Raw genomic sequence first — 13613 nt, 5'->3', positions numbered from 1 at the left:
TCTGCACTCTGAGGATGAGAGTATCAAGAACATCGTGCATTCAACTCTGAAGCCATTAAAGGCTCTGCTTTACTGCATAGCTGGGACCGTTTGTAATTGTGTTGGTGTTGTACGCCGGTCGTATTAATCTTCAAAAAGAAATCTTTTCTCTATACAGATTTTGGAATAACGGCAGCTTTCTCGAAACCGTCATTTTCGACAAAAGTTTTTGTGCTAGGCAATTTTTTCGAAGCTCTTTCTAGCGCTTGTACATTTCTTAAAAAAATTGCCATAGATGCTTATATGATAAATCTTGTATTAATACGAACAGCATAGTATCGTACGTCGCAGTGAAACTTGCAACTATACTTCGAAATGATACTTCAACTTCACAAAATGAAAAGTATAAATTCCGAAAAGAATATTATTCCACAGATTTATTGGCAAAGAAAAGAGATGAGAATTATTATCGACATCATAACTAGATATCATAAATTAGTCATTTGGTAATTTTTTTTTTTAGTTTAGTGATTCTTTTAGTTTAGAGTGATTATTTAATATATGTTTCTTTTTTAGCACAATGTTAATATTGAAAAAATTTTAGCTTTGAATATGAATATAATTTACTTGAGTAATATCTTTCTTTTCTGTTTCGTCGTAAATGCGTAAATCTACTCTTCGTAAATGCAGTATAAAAACTGGTATTTAATTATTAGAAATACTATTTCTAATAATATAGCTTATACGTACAAATGAATGGTATCTCTCAGTTCAGAGATTGAGGAATAAGACTATATTCATCAAATTATAATAACAGAGGTAAAAAAAGTTACTTGTGTGCGATCAAATTTTTAGAAATCTGTAGTAAAAGCACTTAGATGAATAAAATTTGATCACACAAATAACTTTTTTACGGCTTTTAATCGTAATTTGACAAATATTATAAATATATAAATAGTTTTAGTCCTTAATGTATTCTGAACTGAGGGATACCATTCATTTGTACGTATAAGCTACATAATTTTTATTTTGAAGCGAATATTTTTATGAACAAGGATAACGAATGACTCTACATTATTGACTTCGATCAAATTTGACGGGCAGTTTAGCATTCTCTTATTATATAATACGTACGTATAAAAAAATACATATTTCAAATATATATAATTCAAATAATAATACTAACAAAAAATTAAATTTTTATTGTTAACATACAACCGGAAGATTATTATATTATTTTTCGTCAGTTCTTCAACAGAATTAAACTATATTATGACATTTTATATTCTTGTATCTTTTTGTGTTATTAATGTAGAACAACTCAATAGTACTTTCTAAGTTAGAAAAAATTTGCTTTAACATGTTAAAAATGTTGGTTTTCTAGAACACTATATTAATTGTAAAAAAAACTATATACACTTGATTTAACTTATTGTAAATCAAATTATGTAATTGCCTGTCCATTTAAAATAAATAATTGATTAAAATTTTCTAGTTAATTTTTCTACAGCTAAGGTGTGTGATAGGAAAAACTCACATTATAGTTCTTGTTCTGTTTATAAGCAAGCATCCTTCGCCAAGCATTTTATGAAACGTTCGATGTTTATAACATTTTGCAGATTAATTTTCAGTTGCCGCTCTGAAGAAATGTGTACCAGACAACATCAGATACTGACTTCATTTGCCTCTTCCTTTACGATGAGCACCTCCGCAGTGAACCATAAGATAATCGCTCCCTAGTCCTAGAGTAATTACAGAGTAACTGGGAGTCGCCTTCCATCTCCTGTAGAAAATGAAAATGTGACATATTTCAAATTTGTCAAACATTGTCGAGTGTGGATATCATGGATTTCTCTATTTCTTTACAATAAACTGGAAAAGCTTCTTCTGTTGACGATATTTAATTTGTAATGTTTCTATAGTCATCAGAATGAACGTTCACAAACTGGGGTGAAAGAGAAATAATGTTCCCTCAATGACAATGTCTACTGTAGTACATACTACAAAGAAGTAGAAATTCAAGAGGAATAGATATCTAAGAATAACGTTTAATTACGAATAATAATAAAAGATCCTGTATTTTCTTTTGACGAAAAGAGCAGATATGTGTGCGATAATGAAAATGTCGAACAGAAATATATATAAATATATATCTAGATATATCTAATACACTTTTAAAAGTGGCTGCTTATACTAAAGGTTAAAGAAAGAATATTTTTAAGTTACATTTTGTATATTTTCCATTTGTCACGAAAGTGCATTTTACAGAATATGGACTTTCAAAACAGAAATTCCCTGAACGTTCGATTAAACAGAGTCTCGGGTAACCTGTTACCGATGACTAGCAACGATTCTCCGTTCCCTGTAGCGTGGAGAATATACAGCGCCGTTATATGGCTGATCGAAACAATTTATATTAGCGCAATAATTCCCGGAATCTTATACGTGCCAATAGATAAAGCTTTGCGGGATGGAACGGTCGGCATGGTGGTTATCATAGAAGTGTTTTTTTTATTAAGACAAATGCATGTGCACAGAGATCTTGTAACTCAACTGATTCAAAAACTAAATGAAATTCTGCGCGTTGGGGATAAGACAATGAAGTTTATCGTGGATTCGACCTTAAGACCGGTAGATGTTCCTCTCAAATTTTATTGCATAGCTGGGACTATATCTCTTGCAATGTGGTGCTGTATATCTTTTGCGTCGATTTTGAAGAAGAAATATTTTTTCTATGAGGATTATAGGGTACCAATAGTTCTCTCGAAGCACCATTCTCGATAGAAATCTTTCTATTGGGAAATTGTATCGTGACTATTGCTAGCGTGTATATTTATAAAAAAGGTTGCTTTGAACGTCTACATGATAAATCTAGTATTACTAGTAACAGCACAATATCGCTACATCGCGGTGAAGCTCGCAACGATATTTCGAGAAAATATTCTACAGAGTCAACACGATGAATTCGAAAAGGAATATTCTAATGTAAATTCATTGGCGATTCTGAAACTGAAGGCATTATGTCGACATCACAATGCTATAGTACGGTAAGTAGTTAGTGAGTATCTGCTTATTTCGTGAGATATTTTATTCATTTGCTATTTTTCTTCAAATTAATTTTCTTGTCGTTTAAAAATATTTTTCCCTAAGTTTTCCATTTCCAATGTTTATTTGATTAATATCGTATTGTTTCTTCTTTTCAGAATAACTTTAATGCTAAAGAAATTGCTATCTTTAAATATGAGTCTAATATATTTGACAAATGTTTTTATTCTTTGTTTTTCTCGATGTCATGCTGATAAGTGCAGTGAGTAATATTTGATAACGGTATTAACATTTTCTAGTTATACATGATTGAAGGTAGATTTATGATACTATAACGATATGTATGTAATCTAGATATTATCGATGGATTTTCTAGAAGGAATTATGATTGTTATGTATATATCTGGTGCTCTAGTTGAGCTTTATATTTTATGTTTATGCGCGTAATCAATTATTAGACGCGGTAAGCTTTGTTGAAATATATTTTCACGATTACACGATTACGATTTTTATTAAAAAAATTACATGCGAAATTTTGTTAACAATATGCTCTACTGATTCTACATTATTGATTTGATAAAAAATATTATATCTACACATACACATACACACATTAATATTATCTTCACGATATATTAATATATACATTATCTATAAGATAAACAAAATTCTATTTTGAAATTTAACATGAATTAAAATGCATAAAATCAATTTTATGTATTATTTTGTATACACTTTAGAGCGTAGAAATAACAGACAAGGCATTCCATGAAGAATGGTATCAGTATGAATCATCATTAAAACATATGTTCAGAATGATGATAATAACTAATAATTTAGGATGTAAACTTTCAGTTTCTGATAAGTTTAATCTGTCTTTGCCTTCACTCATGACGGTAAGACTTAATATATTACTTATATTGAACACGTATGACGACATCAATCATATAAATTATTTTCTCAATGTTTTAAAATTATTTACATTGTAGTTAATATATATTAATCAAATAATAATATAAGAAGGGTCAATAAATGAGCTGATTCAAAATAATATATAAGAGTGTTTGTACTTTATTAAAAAGGCATTAATGAGTACAATTTTTATTAGACAAGTTTACTTTTACTCATTAATGTCTTTTCAATAAAGTACAAACACATATTATTTTGAATAAGGTTATTTATTGACTCAGAATATTTTGAAAGCTAGTAATTATTTTATTTCGTATAATTTCTATTAGACAAATTATTTTTACTTATTAATGTCTTTTTAATAAAGTACAAACATTCTTATATTATTTGAATTAGCTCGTTTATTGACCCTTTTTATATTATTATTTGCAGTGTATTACCGAGCCTTATTATTTTGATCTTTACATATAATATTAATATTATTAGCGCTTACTTTTTTCCAAATTTTCTCTTGTTTCTTACAGATTTTGAATCAGTCATATTCGTTTGCTCTTCTGTTTTTAAGAATAAAGTAAAAACTTACGAGGTATGATTCTCCTGTTTGGTGCAAATATTTTTGTTATATCTGTTATATTTTGTGCTTTTTTAATCTTCAATGACACTTTATAAACGCTTATATGTGGCAAACAATTTATATTGGTACTAAATGATATATGTTTTGTTTTAGTTCTAAAGAACAGCAGAATTTAATTAAAATTAATAATTAAGTAGTAATCCAAATATTATGTATATAATTTATAAATGTATATATTTTATATATATAAGTGTATACTCAGGTATAGAGTAAAAATAAAAATTTAATCAACTACGAAATTTTTATATCTTTACCACGGTTCTTCATACTTAATATCAAATGTTGAAGAGAAATAAATATTTAAGTTATCCACAAATTGTTTTGCTTATATTATAATATTTATACTGTTTACATGATAAAAATTACATTATTAGTTTTATAATTTTAATTGCGTAATTTTACAAGTTTATCATTAACAGCAGTGTAATATTGTTAGAGAAAATAGGTATTTATTTTAATACCACATAGTAAAACATATTTTAATATTGTGAAATACACCGCGAACACGCTGCAGATTTGTTAGCATTACTGACACAGTTTTATATACAATTTGCTCTAAGAATTATTTTAGTCGTTTTCTAACGACAAAATACGTATTAAACAGCATTAACAACAGATACTGCGACTTCTTCGCAATTCACAGTCTTGCGATGAAGCCATGCGCGGAATAAGAAAGTACTATAAGATAATCATTGCTGTGTGAACGCGGATAGTTAGAAGAAAGTCACTGTTCGTACTTATTCTTGTGATAGAGGCAATAATTTGTAGTCCTGTACATTCAATATCTGTATTTCTTGACGTCGCAACATTTACTTGTCAAACCCTGCGTTTATTCTTAACAGAGGCTGAGAGACGACTTTTTCAAGTCGTTATTTATTCAGAAGTTATGTTTTGATATTTGAAGTTCCGACATACACTAATCATAGGACAAAACACTATTAATCATAGTGAAAAGAATAAAATGATATTGCCTCTCATACGACGTATGACATTAATGCAAGTCCAGATCCTATCGAGCAAAAATTCAAAAGGAATAACGAAATGCCGAAGGTCGACAATGATTCGTGAATTATTTCTGATATTCGATAGAAAAGTATATTTTCTTGGAAGGTGATATTTGCACTACATAGTACTACAAGAAAACCGAAGTGAACTAACATAAGATACAAAGTTACACAATTCTTATTGATGATATCAACATAAGCATGGACTTCCAAAACGTGAATTCCTTAAATGTTAAGCTAAACTTGCTTTCGGGCAATCTGTTACCAATCAGTAACGATTCGCCTTTTCCATTCTTCTGGAAGATATATAGTGCTTTTACATGGCTACTTCAAATTATTCTAGGAATCGTGCTAATACTTGGATGTATCTCGAATGTGTCACTGGAAAAGATTATAAGTGACACTATAATCACCTTTGTAGTTTTAATAGAAGTATTGTTTATGATCATGCGAATTTATATTCATAAGGACTTGATATATCTGTTAATTCAAAACTGAATCAGATTCTATATACTGCCGATGAAACTATGAAGAATATTGTGACGGTAACTTTGGAGCCGATAAAGGTTCCATTAAATATTTATTGGGTCACCGGCGCAATGTCAACTTTTACTTGGAGTTGTATGCCATTACTGCTGATCTTCGAGAGGAATCAGTTCTATTACGAAGACTACAGAGCACCTGTTGTTTTTTCCAAACAATCATTTTCATTGAGCATCTTTTTACTAGGAAGTTTATTCCTAACTATCAGCATGACAAATATGTTCTTAAAGAAAGCCAGTGTAGATGTGTACATGATGCATCTGGTTTTGATGATAACCGCCCAATATCGATACTTTGCGCTGAAAATAGCGATAATATTTCAAGAAGAAAATAAAGGTGACGATTTTCAAGAAAATATAGGTTAAATCGAAAAAAAGAAGAGGAAATAAAAGTACTATGTCGACATCACAACGACATGATATAGTAAGTAACTCAAAATTCAGTTGCACCGCTTTCTAACTCTGTAGATTAGTGTAGATAGAATACAAATAACATAATAATTCATTAATGTGACAAATTAGTTTATAAGTTACAAGCATTATAAGTTATTTGCTTGAATTATATTTCATGTTCACTTTGTGAGAAATTTATATATTCATATTTATAATTTAACTATATGTAATTTTTATGGTATTTTACAGATATAATTGTGTTTTCTTTCAGTATATCGTCTTTGTTAAAACAATTGCTGTCTTTAAACTTTAGTTTATTTTATTTAACTAGTATCTTAGATTCTGCTTTATTGGTATTATGGCGAGCAACGTAAGTAATAAGTTTGTTACTGCTAATTGTTCTTTTTAGCTTTCTTTTTTATAAAAATTAATCCCCAAAAAGGTATATAAGTAATTTAAATTATAAGAAAAATTTATTATTATAATTTATTAACCAATATATCTTTTTCAATTTAGATAGCAGCAGTAACAACGTTCTGGGAAGCGATTTCGATTGTTATGTATACGACAGGTGCGATAATGCAACTTTATATTACGTGCTCCTGTGTGCAACAATTATTAGATGCGGTAAATTTTATAACAATTTATTGTTTGTATTAGTTTTATTTTAATTTATAATTTCTATAAAATTAAAAATTTTCTGGATTATTATAAAATTGATTATTTATAATAGTACATTATCATTAATTACTCATGCTTTAATAATTCTAATAATAACATAATTATTAATTTCAAAAAATTAATACTCAACTTTTTTATGAGTTACAAATGTGATTGACATTATGTTTGATATTGTTTAATAATAACTCTATTACATTTTTGTTATTGTTTTTATTATGAGAAATATAGAGTACGGAAGTAACGGATAAAGCTTTTCACGAAAAGTGGTATTTACTTCAACCATCGACAAAATGTATATTTATGTTGATAATTATGGCTAACAGTTTAGAATGTAAAATTGCGGCTTTTGAAAATTTCAATCTTTCCTTGTCCTCGTTTATGAAGGTAAGATTTTGTATACTTTTGATTTCTCACACATAGTAACGCTATGATATTTTGAATTTAATATATTTTCCAAATTTCTTTTAGATTTTAAATCAGTCGTACTCGATCGCTCTTCTGTTTTTAAGAATGAATTAAAAAGTGACGGAAACGTTCTACTTACAGTAGTTATAATTGTTACTTCCAAACTAATAACAAAAATTAATAATCTTGTGAATTTATTTTGGTTTGGTAAAGTTGACTCAGATCAACAAAATATCTGAAAATTGTGACTAGGGTAAGTTAGGGTATGATGACCATACGGGAAAGATGGCCAATGGCTATAATTTCTTTAATAATTGCTAAACAATGTGTTCTCATAATTATTTTCAAAGATAATCTATATTTACTCTAATTTATGTGCGTATACTATTCGAAATAATGATATTGTGGATGTTACATCACGTTTTTATTTTTGACTGCCTGCGAAGTTTTTCACGTGTTTATTAGAAATTGCCACAATGTCGAATAAATTACAGTTGTGCTGTTGCAATGAACGTTACCCACGTAACAAAAATATGTAAATTGTAATGTGTAATTATATTTTTTATTTTCTTTTCTATTTTTTATAAATACTATGATTATCTTTCTCTTTCTCTCGCAGTTGGGCAAGACAGCCCATGACATTTCGGGGTAAGTGTTTATATATATATTTTATTAAAAAATGCGAATTAAGTTATGCACCTAATATTTTAATTTCACATATGTTTTTTTTTTTAGTAATGACAATGAATTAAATTGGTCCTAACTTGTGTGAACATTTAATATGAAAAATGTTTAAAAACAAAATTAATATGTGATAATATGTGGCAATAAAACTAAATATGTAAAATTATAAGTTTTTCTATTATTCTTTAAATGTTAAGTACATAAAAAATGTATAGCCAACTGTTCTATAATACTGTGGCCATCTTTTCCATAAAAGTTGTGAAAAATGGCCAATGTTCATATTTCAATATTTTGATAATAAAAAATTTTTATTAAGTATTTTCTCTTTAATGTCGATAGTTTTACATACTTAAAGCTTCAGTGAAGTAATATACTAAACGCTATTAAAAAATAATAAAATTAAAAGTATGTTTTTTGCATTTAAAAAAACTATGGCCATCTTACCCGAGTTTACCCTATATAGATGTTGGTGATTAAATAGAAATGACCGTGGATGTATTTGTAACTGATGCAGATACATACTGTAATTGTTACAACATTAATAATAGCATTGAGAATAATAAAGTAGCGATTATTTATTACAAAGTGCTTGAAATTGATTACAGTTTAAATAACCGTTAATAAAATTAATATTATTAATATTATTATTAATGCTTTTTTAATTAAAAATTTAATAATACATATTACAGTTTTTTATATATTTGTATTATATATATATATATATATATATATATATATATATATATATATATATAAAGTTCATCCTCCATGAACAAAGATTGTGCTTCCATTTAATGCATGCTTATGCATGCTCCATAATTACTGTTTTGACAAAGATACTTTTGCTGATTTGTCAGTTTTCCAAATAATTATGTATAAACTTTATAATATAATTAAAATTAATAAAATGTTTGTTGCAATAAAAAGATAAAATAAAATAAGGAAGTAAAAATTAAGCATTTAGGATAACATACATAAATGTCTAATATACAATTTTGAAAAAAAATTTATTATTTTAATACAAATCTAAAATGAACGAAGAATTAAACTATCACTATATTTAAAACTTTTTAAAAATAATACAGTATATTTGAATAAAAATAAATATATTATTATTTTAGCATATTTACCGACTCGCTGTTTAATACGAGGAAACAGAATGCAACACTAAAAAAAAGTCAATTTCTCTGCTACTCTGTTAAAACCATTTTGCAAAATAATTTATAGTTTATAATATACAATTGGTACTTTAAATTATTTTCACACATATATATGTACAAATAGATTAATTTTTCGTCGATGATATACGAGTAAGATATCATTCGATACTACGACTTTTCTGGCTTTTGCAATGCAGCAATGTTCAGTGTCGAGCAATAAGATAATGAGTGCTATACAGTCTAGTGCTAATTACAAAGTGCGAATGTCACGATTGCTTCCGTGAAATTCTATCTCTGAATGAAATGTCTAAGCTGCTTTAAAGAATCGTACCAATTATTTGTAAACTATTCCGTTACTGTCTACGGTAGTATAATGAAAGAAGACACTTTCTAAATTATGCGTACCAAGTAGTTTGAAGTTGTAGATAATGATTACTTGAAAATATTCTTGGATATTCTTGCGACAGAAGATTGTTGCTTATCGTCGTATACCATGATATATTTATGGAAGACAAAGAGAAACAGTAATTGAAGAAGAATAATATATACTGCTTAAATTCTGTGAGCAATTATAATCCAGGTGGAAATGTCATATGTCATCTTCTAGATATTGAAGGGAATATGAATAAATAAAGATAAATAGAAATGTAAAGATACATTCTCTTTCTCTCACACTATATGTTGATTTATAAAGTGTATATGTGTTCTTGTAATGACATGTGTTCTTGCTAATAGTTATAAAGAAACATTTGTTTCAAGCAAAATCTTATTAATTTAAGTATATTGTTTTTCCTTTTAAATTACTTATTTAATGGTAAACAATTTGCTAAAATTTATAATCAAGCATTCTATATAAAGTTTTAAAAATTTCCAGACGGTGATTAAAATTTTATTTGCATTGTAAATTAAATTAGAAGTTAATAGAATTGTTTTATCAAACTCAATTATTTTATTTCAAATATTTACTTTGGTTTTTGGTTTTTTGACTTGCTGTGAAATAGCGACATCAATAACATGGATTTTCAAAACGTAAAATCCCATAAATGTGTGGCTGAACATGGTGTCAGGTATTTATTTCCAATGACCGCCGATTCTTCTTCGTTTTCGATATTTTGGAAAATATACAGCCTTCTGGTATGGTTACTCACAATACTCGAAACATGCGTACTAGTGCTTGATGTATTTTTGTGCCGATAGAGAAGTTTTGAAAGACGGTTTAGTTCGGTCTAGTGGTTTTTATGGAAATGATCACTACAGTTATACGAATTCACACATGCAGGGGACTGGTGCAACAATTAATTCAGAACCTAAATATATTCTGGAGTCTGCGCATGGATGATGAGTTGATGAGAAGTATAGTTACAAACGACTATAAAGTCTGTGGAAAATGCCCTTAAGTTTTATTGGTCGGGCCGGTGTAATGTCCATAATATTATGGAGTGGTACATCATTAATATTAATCTTTCAAAGAAATTCTTTTTTCTATGTAGATTACAGGATGCCAGTGGCATACACCAAAGAACCATGCACGACCAGTATCTTTGTGTTGGGAAGTGTCATCATAAATGATTAGCACGTGTATATTTTTACAAAGAAAGTCAGCGTGGATAGTTACATAATAAATATGACGTTGCTGACAACGGCACAATATAAATACTACGCATTAAAATTATCGATGATATTTCAAGATAAGTCGCTTTCGAATGATCAGGGACGAATCTGAACAAAAAATGTCATCCTAAGAGAGATTATTATATTGAAAAAAAATATAAAGCTTATGTCGACATCATAATATGGGTTATTCAGTAATTTATTAATTAAAATTTCTAAAAAATTTCTGAATGTCAAAGATTTTAAGTTTGAATTAAATCTATTTGTAGCGAGTTTGGTTTATATATTCAATGTTATGAAATTAAAAAGTATGTAATAGTTATTAAATTATAGCAGTATTTAAAACATTTGTTGTAATATTCAATATGTTATTATAATTATCTGCAATAATATATTAAGAAATAATATTTACAATAATAATTTTTAACTTATCTTTTAATAATTAATATCTTAAATTGTATGTGGTGATTTTTATTTCAGCATAATGATAATGCTAAGAAAATTATTGTCTTTAAATATCAGTTTTCATATATGTAATTAGTGTTTTCGATTTTGTGGCATCGCTATCATGATGATTTCAGTGAGTAACAATATATAATATTAATTACTCTAGCAGTGTTTGCTAGATCTGAAGGCAGCATAATTATTGTATGTTATCAATTAATATAATATGCGGTCTATGTTTCGAGAAATTTTAGATACCATCGGTAACTTTGTGGAAGTGTTTCTGCATATTACGTATGCATCTGGCGGGGTAGTGCAGCTCTACATAATATGTCATTGTGTGCAACAGCTATTAGATGCGGTAGAAATACATACTTTTATATATATGTATACATATATATATAATATATATACACACATATATATATATATATATATATATATATATATACACATATATTAGAAATTTTCCTGTTAAATTGGAAAATGTTTGTATTTAATAAAAATGTTATCAATAAATATTTTTCTAATTTAGAGTATTGAAATAACGGATTCTGTCATTTCACGAAAGATGGTACCAATACGGAGCGTACATAAAACGTATATTTCTGTTTATGATAATGGCAAATAATTTAGAAATTAAACTATCAACGTTTGCAAAGTACAATCTTTCCCTGTCTTCATTCATGGCAGTGAGTTTTATACATGTTTCATGTGTCATTAGTTTATTTATTCTAGTATTTAGTATTCTTTTTATATTTTATTAAAAAATATTTTAAAATATATATTATAATTTTTTGTGTATTTTAGATTTTAAATCATCGTATTCAATCGCTCTTTTGCTATTAAAAAACTAGTTAGAAAGTTGCTGCAAAAATTTTATGTAAAAGTGAGTATTTAATTTTCATTATATAAATAAAATATAAAGATCTATATATGTACATACATACATAATTCTGAGGGAAAGCTAACATCTGTTTATCTAATATATATAATTAGTAAAAAAATCTTAGTAAAAAAAAATATTACGATATGTAATACATCAAGCTTGACAATTGAATAACATTTTAAATAGGTAATAAGTAAATACTAATGTAGTAAATGTAGATTTTATTGCAATTAGAACGTAATATTGTTGGGAGTGCTTCATACGCGTCATTTAACTTTAAAAATATTTAATATAATATAATTCAACACATGAAGTGTGCTTGAAATAATTTTACATTTTTTAACGCAAAAATAAGTTAAGCTCATAAATATTAGCAATACTTCGAAATAAAACAAAATCCTTCTAGGATTCGATTTTAAAATTATTTTTTCTTAACATTATTGGCCTTTAGACATTCGTATGTTTGCGCGGATATTTTAAGATAACGGAATGCCTTCCTGACCTCGATTGTTAATAAATTTTTTTTCTAACGTTATTGATTACAGAGATTGTCTTCACACTTGTAGATTTTTGGATAAAACGCAGAAGCAGTGTTAGAAATTTTTAAATCTAATTGTACAAGTATTTATGCTTACTTATATATTTAAAATAAAAAATTTTACTCACTAAATTGTAATACTCAATTAATCTTTTAATAGATATTCTAAATTCTAGATATGTAATACTTTAAACTCTACTTCTATATATAAAAAATTTATAAAAAATTTTAAATATTTGCACTATGTACGAGCAATTGAACTTTAATTTTTGCTTAAACTTTAATACTAACTTATTTAATTTTAAAATTATTTTTTGTTTATTTTTCGTAATTATTTATCAAAATATTACAACTGTAACTGTTATAATGTTAATTACGATACATCTTCTTTAATTGTTAAATAGCTGATATTTTACTTTAACAATACAAAGTAAGCCAAGCAAGAAAACGGGCGTCGCAGAAAGAGTTTCATTGTATATCTTTAAAAAAAAAAAATTGTACTTATATTATAATTTAATGTTGTATATGTAATTGTAAATTATATATATTTTATCATTTAAAATAACTAATGACTTTTAATCAACAAAAAGAATATATTAATTTTTAATATTTCTGAAATTTTATTATTGATAGAACGTTGAATGTCGTTTTAAAGCTGAAGACATTTGTAGGATGGTTTGTTATCTAAGATTTTG

The 13613-nt window shown here is 27.0% G+C and overlaps 1 protein-coding gene across 1 annotated transcript; it reads left to right on the top strand.

Annotated features, from left to right (window-relative positions):
- Positions 1 to 2101: 2101 nt before the first annotated feature.
- On the top strand, positions 2102 to 7809 carry LOC118646089. The gene is made up of 7 exons (XM_036288382.1): positions 2102 to 2727; positions 2824 to 3026; positions 3183 to 3286; positions 6040 to 6377; positions 7023 to 7133; positions 7416 to 7571; positions 7656 to 7809. The coding sequence occupies exons 1-7, from the start codon at positions 2251 to 2253 to the stop codon at positions 7704 to 7706; spliced, it is 1440 nt and encodes a 479-aa protein (XP_036144275.1). The 5' UTR covers positions 2102 to 2250; the 3' UTR covers positions 7707 to 7809.
- The last annotated feature ends 5804 nt before the right edge of the window (positions 7810 to 13613 follow it).

Source organism: Monomorium pharaonis, chromosome 6 (genome assembly GCF_013373865.1).
Source record: "Monomorium pharaonis isolate MP-MQ-018 chromosome 6, ASM1337386v2, whole genome shotgun sequence".
NCBI classification, from domain to species: Eukaryota; Metazoa; Arthropoda; class Insecta; order Hymenoptera; family Formicidae; genus Monomorium; species Monomorium pharaonis.
This window is presented reverse-complemented; position numbering and strand designations above follow the sequence as displayed.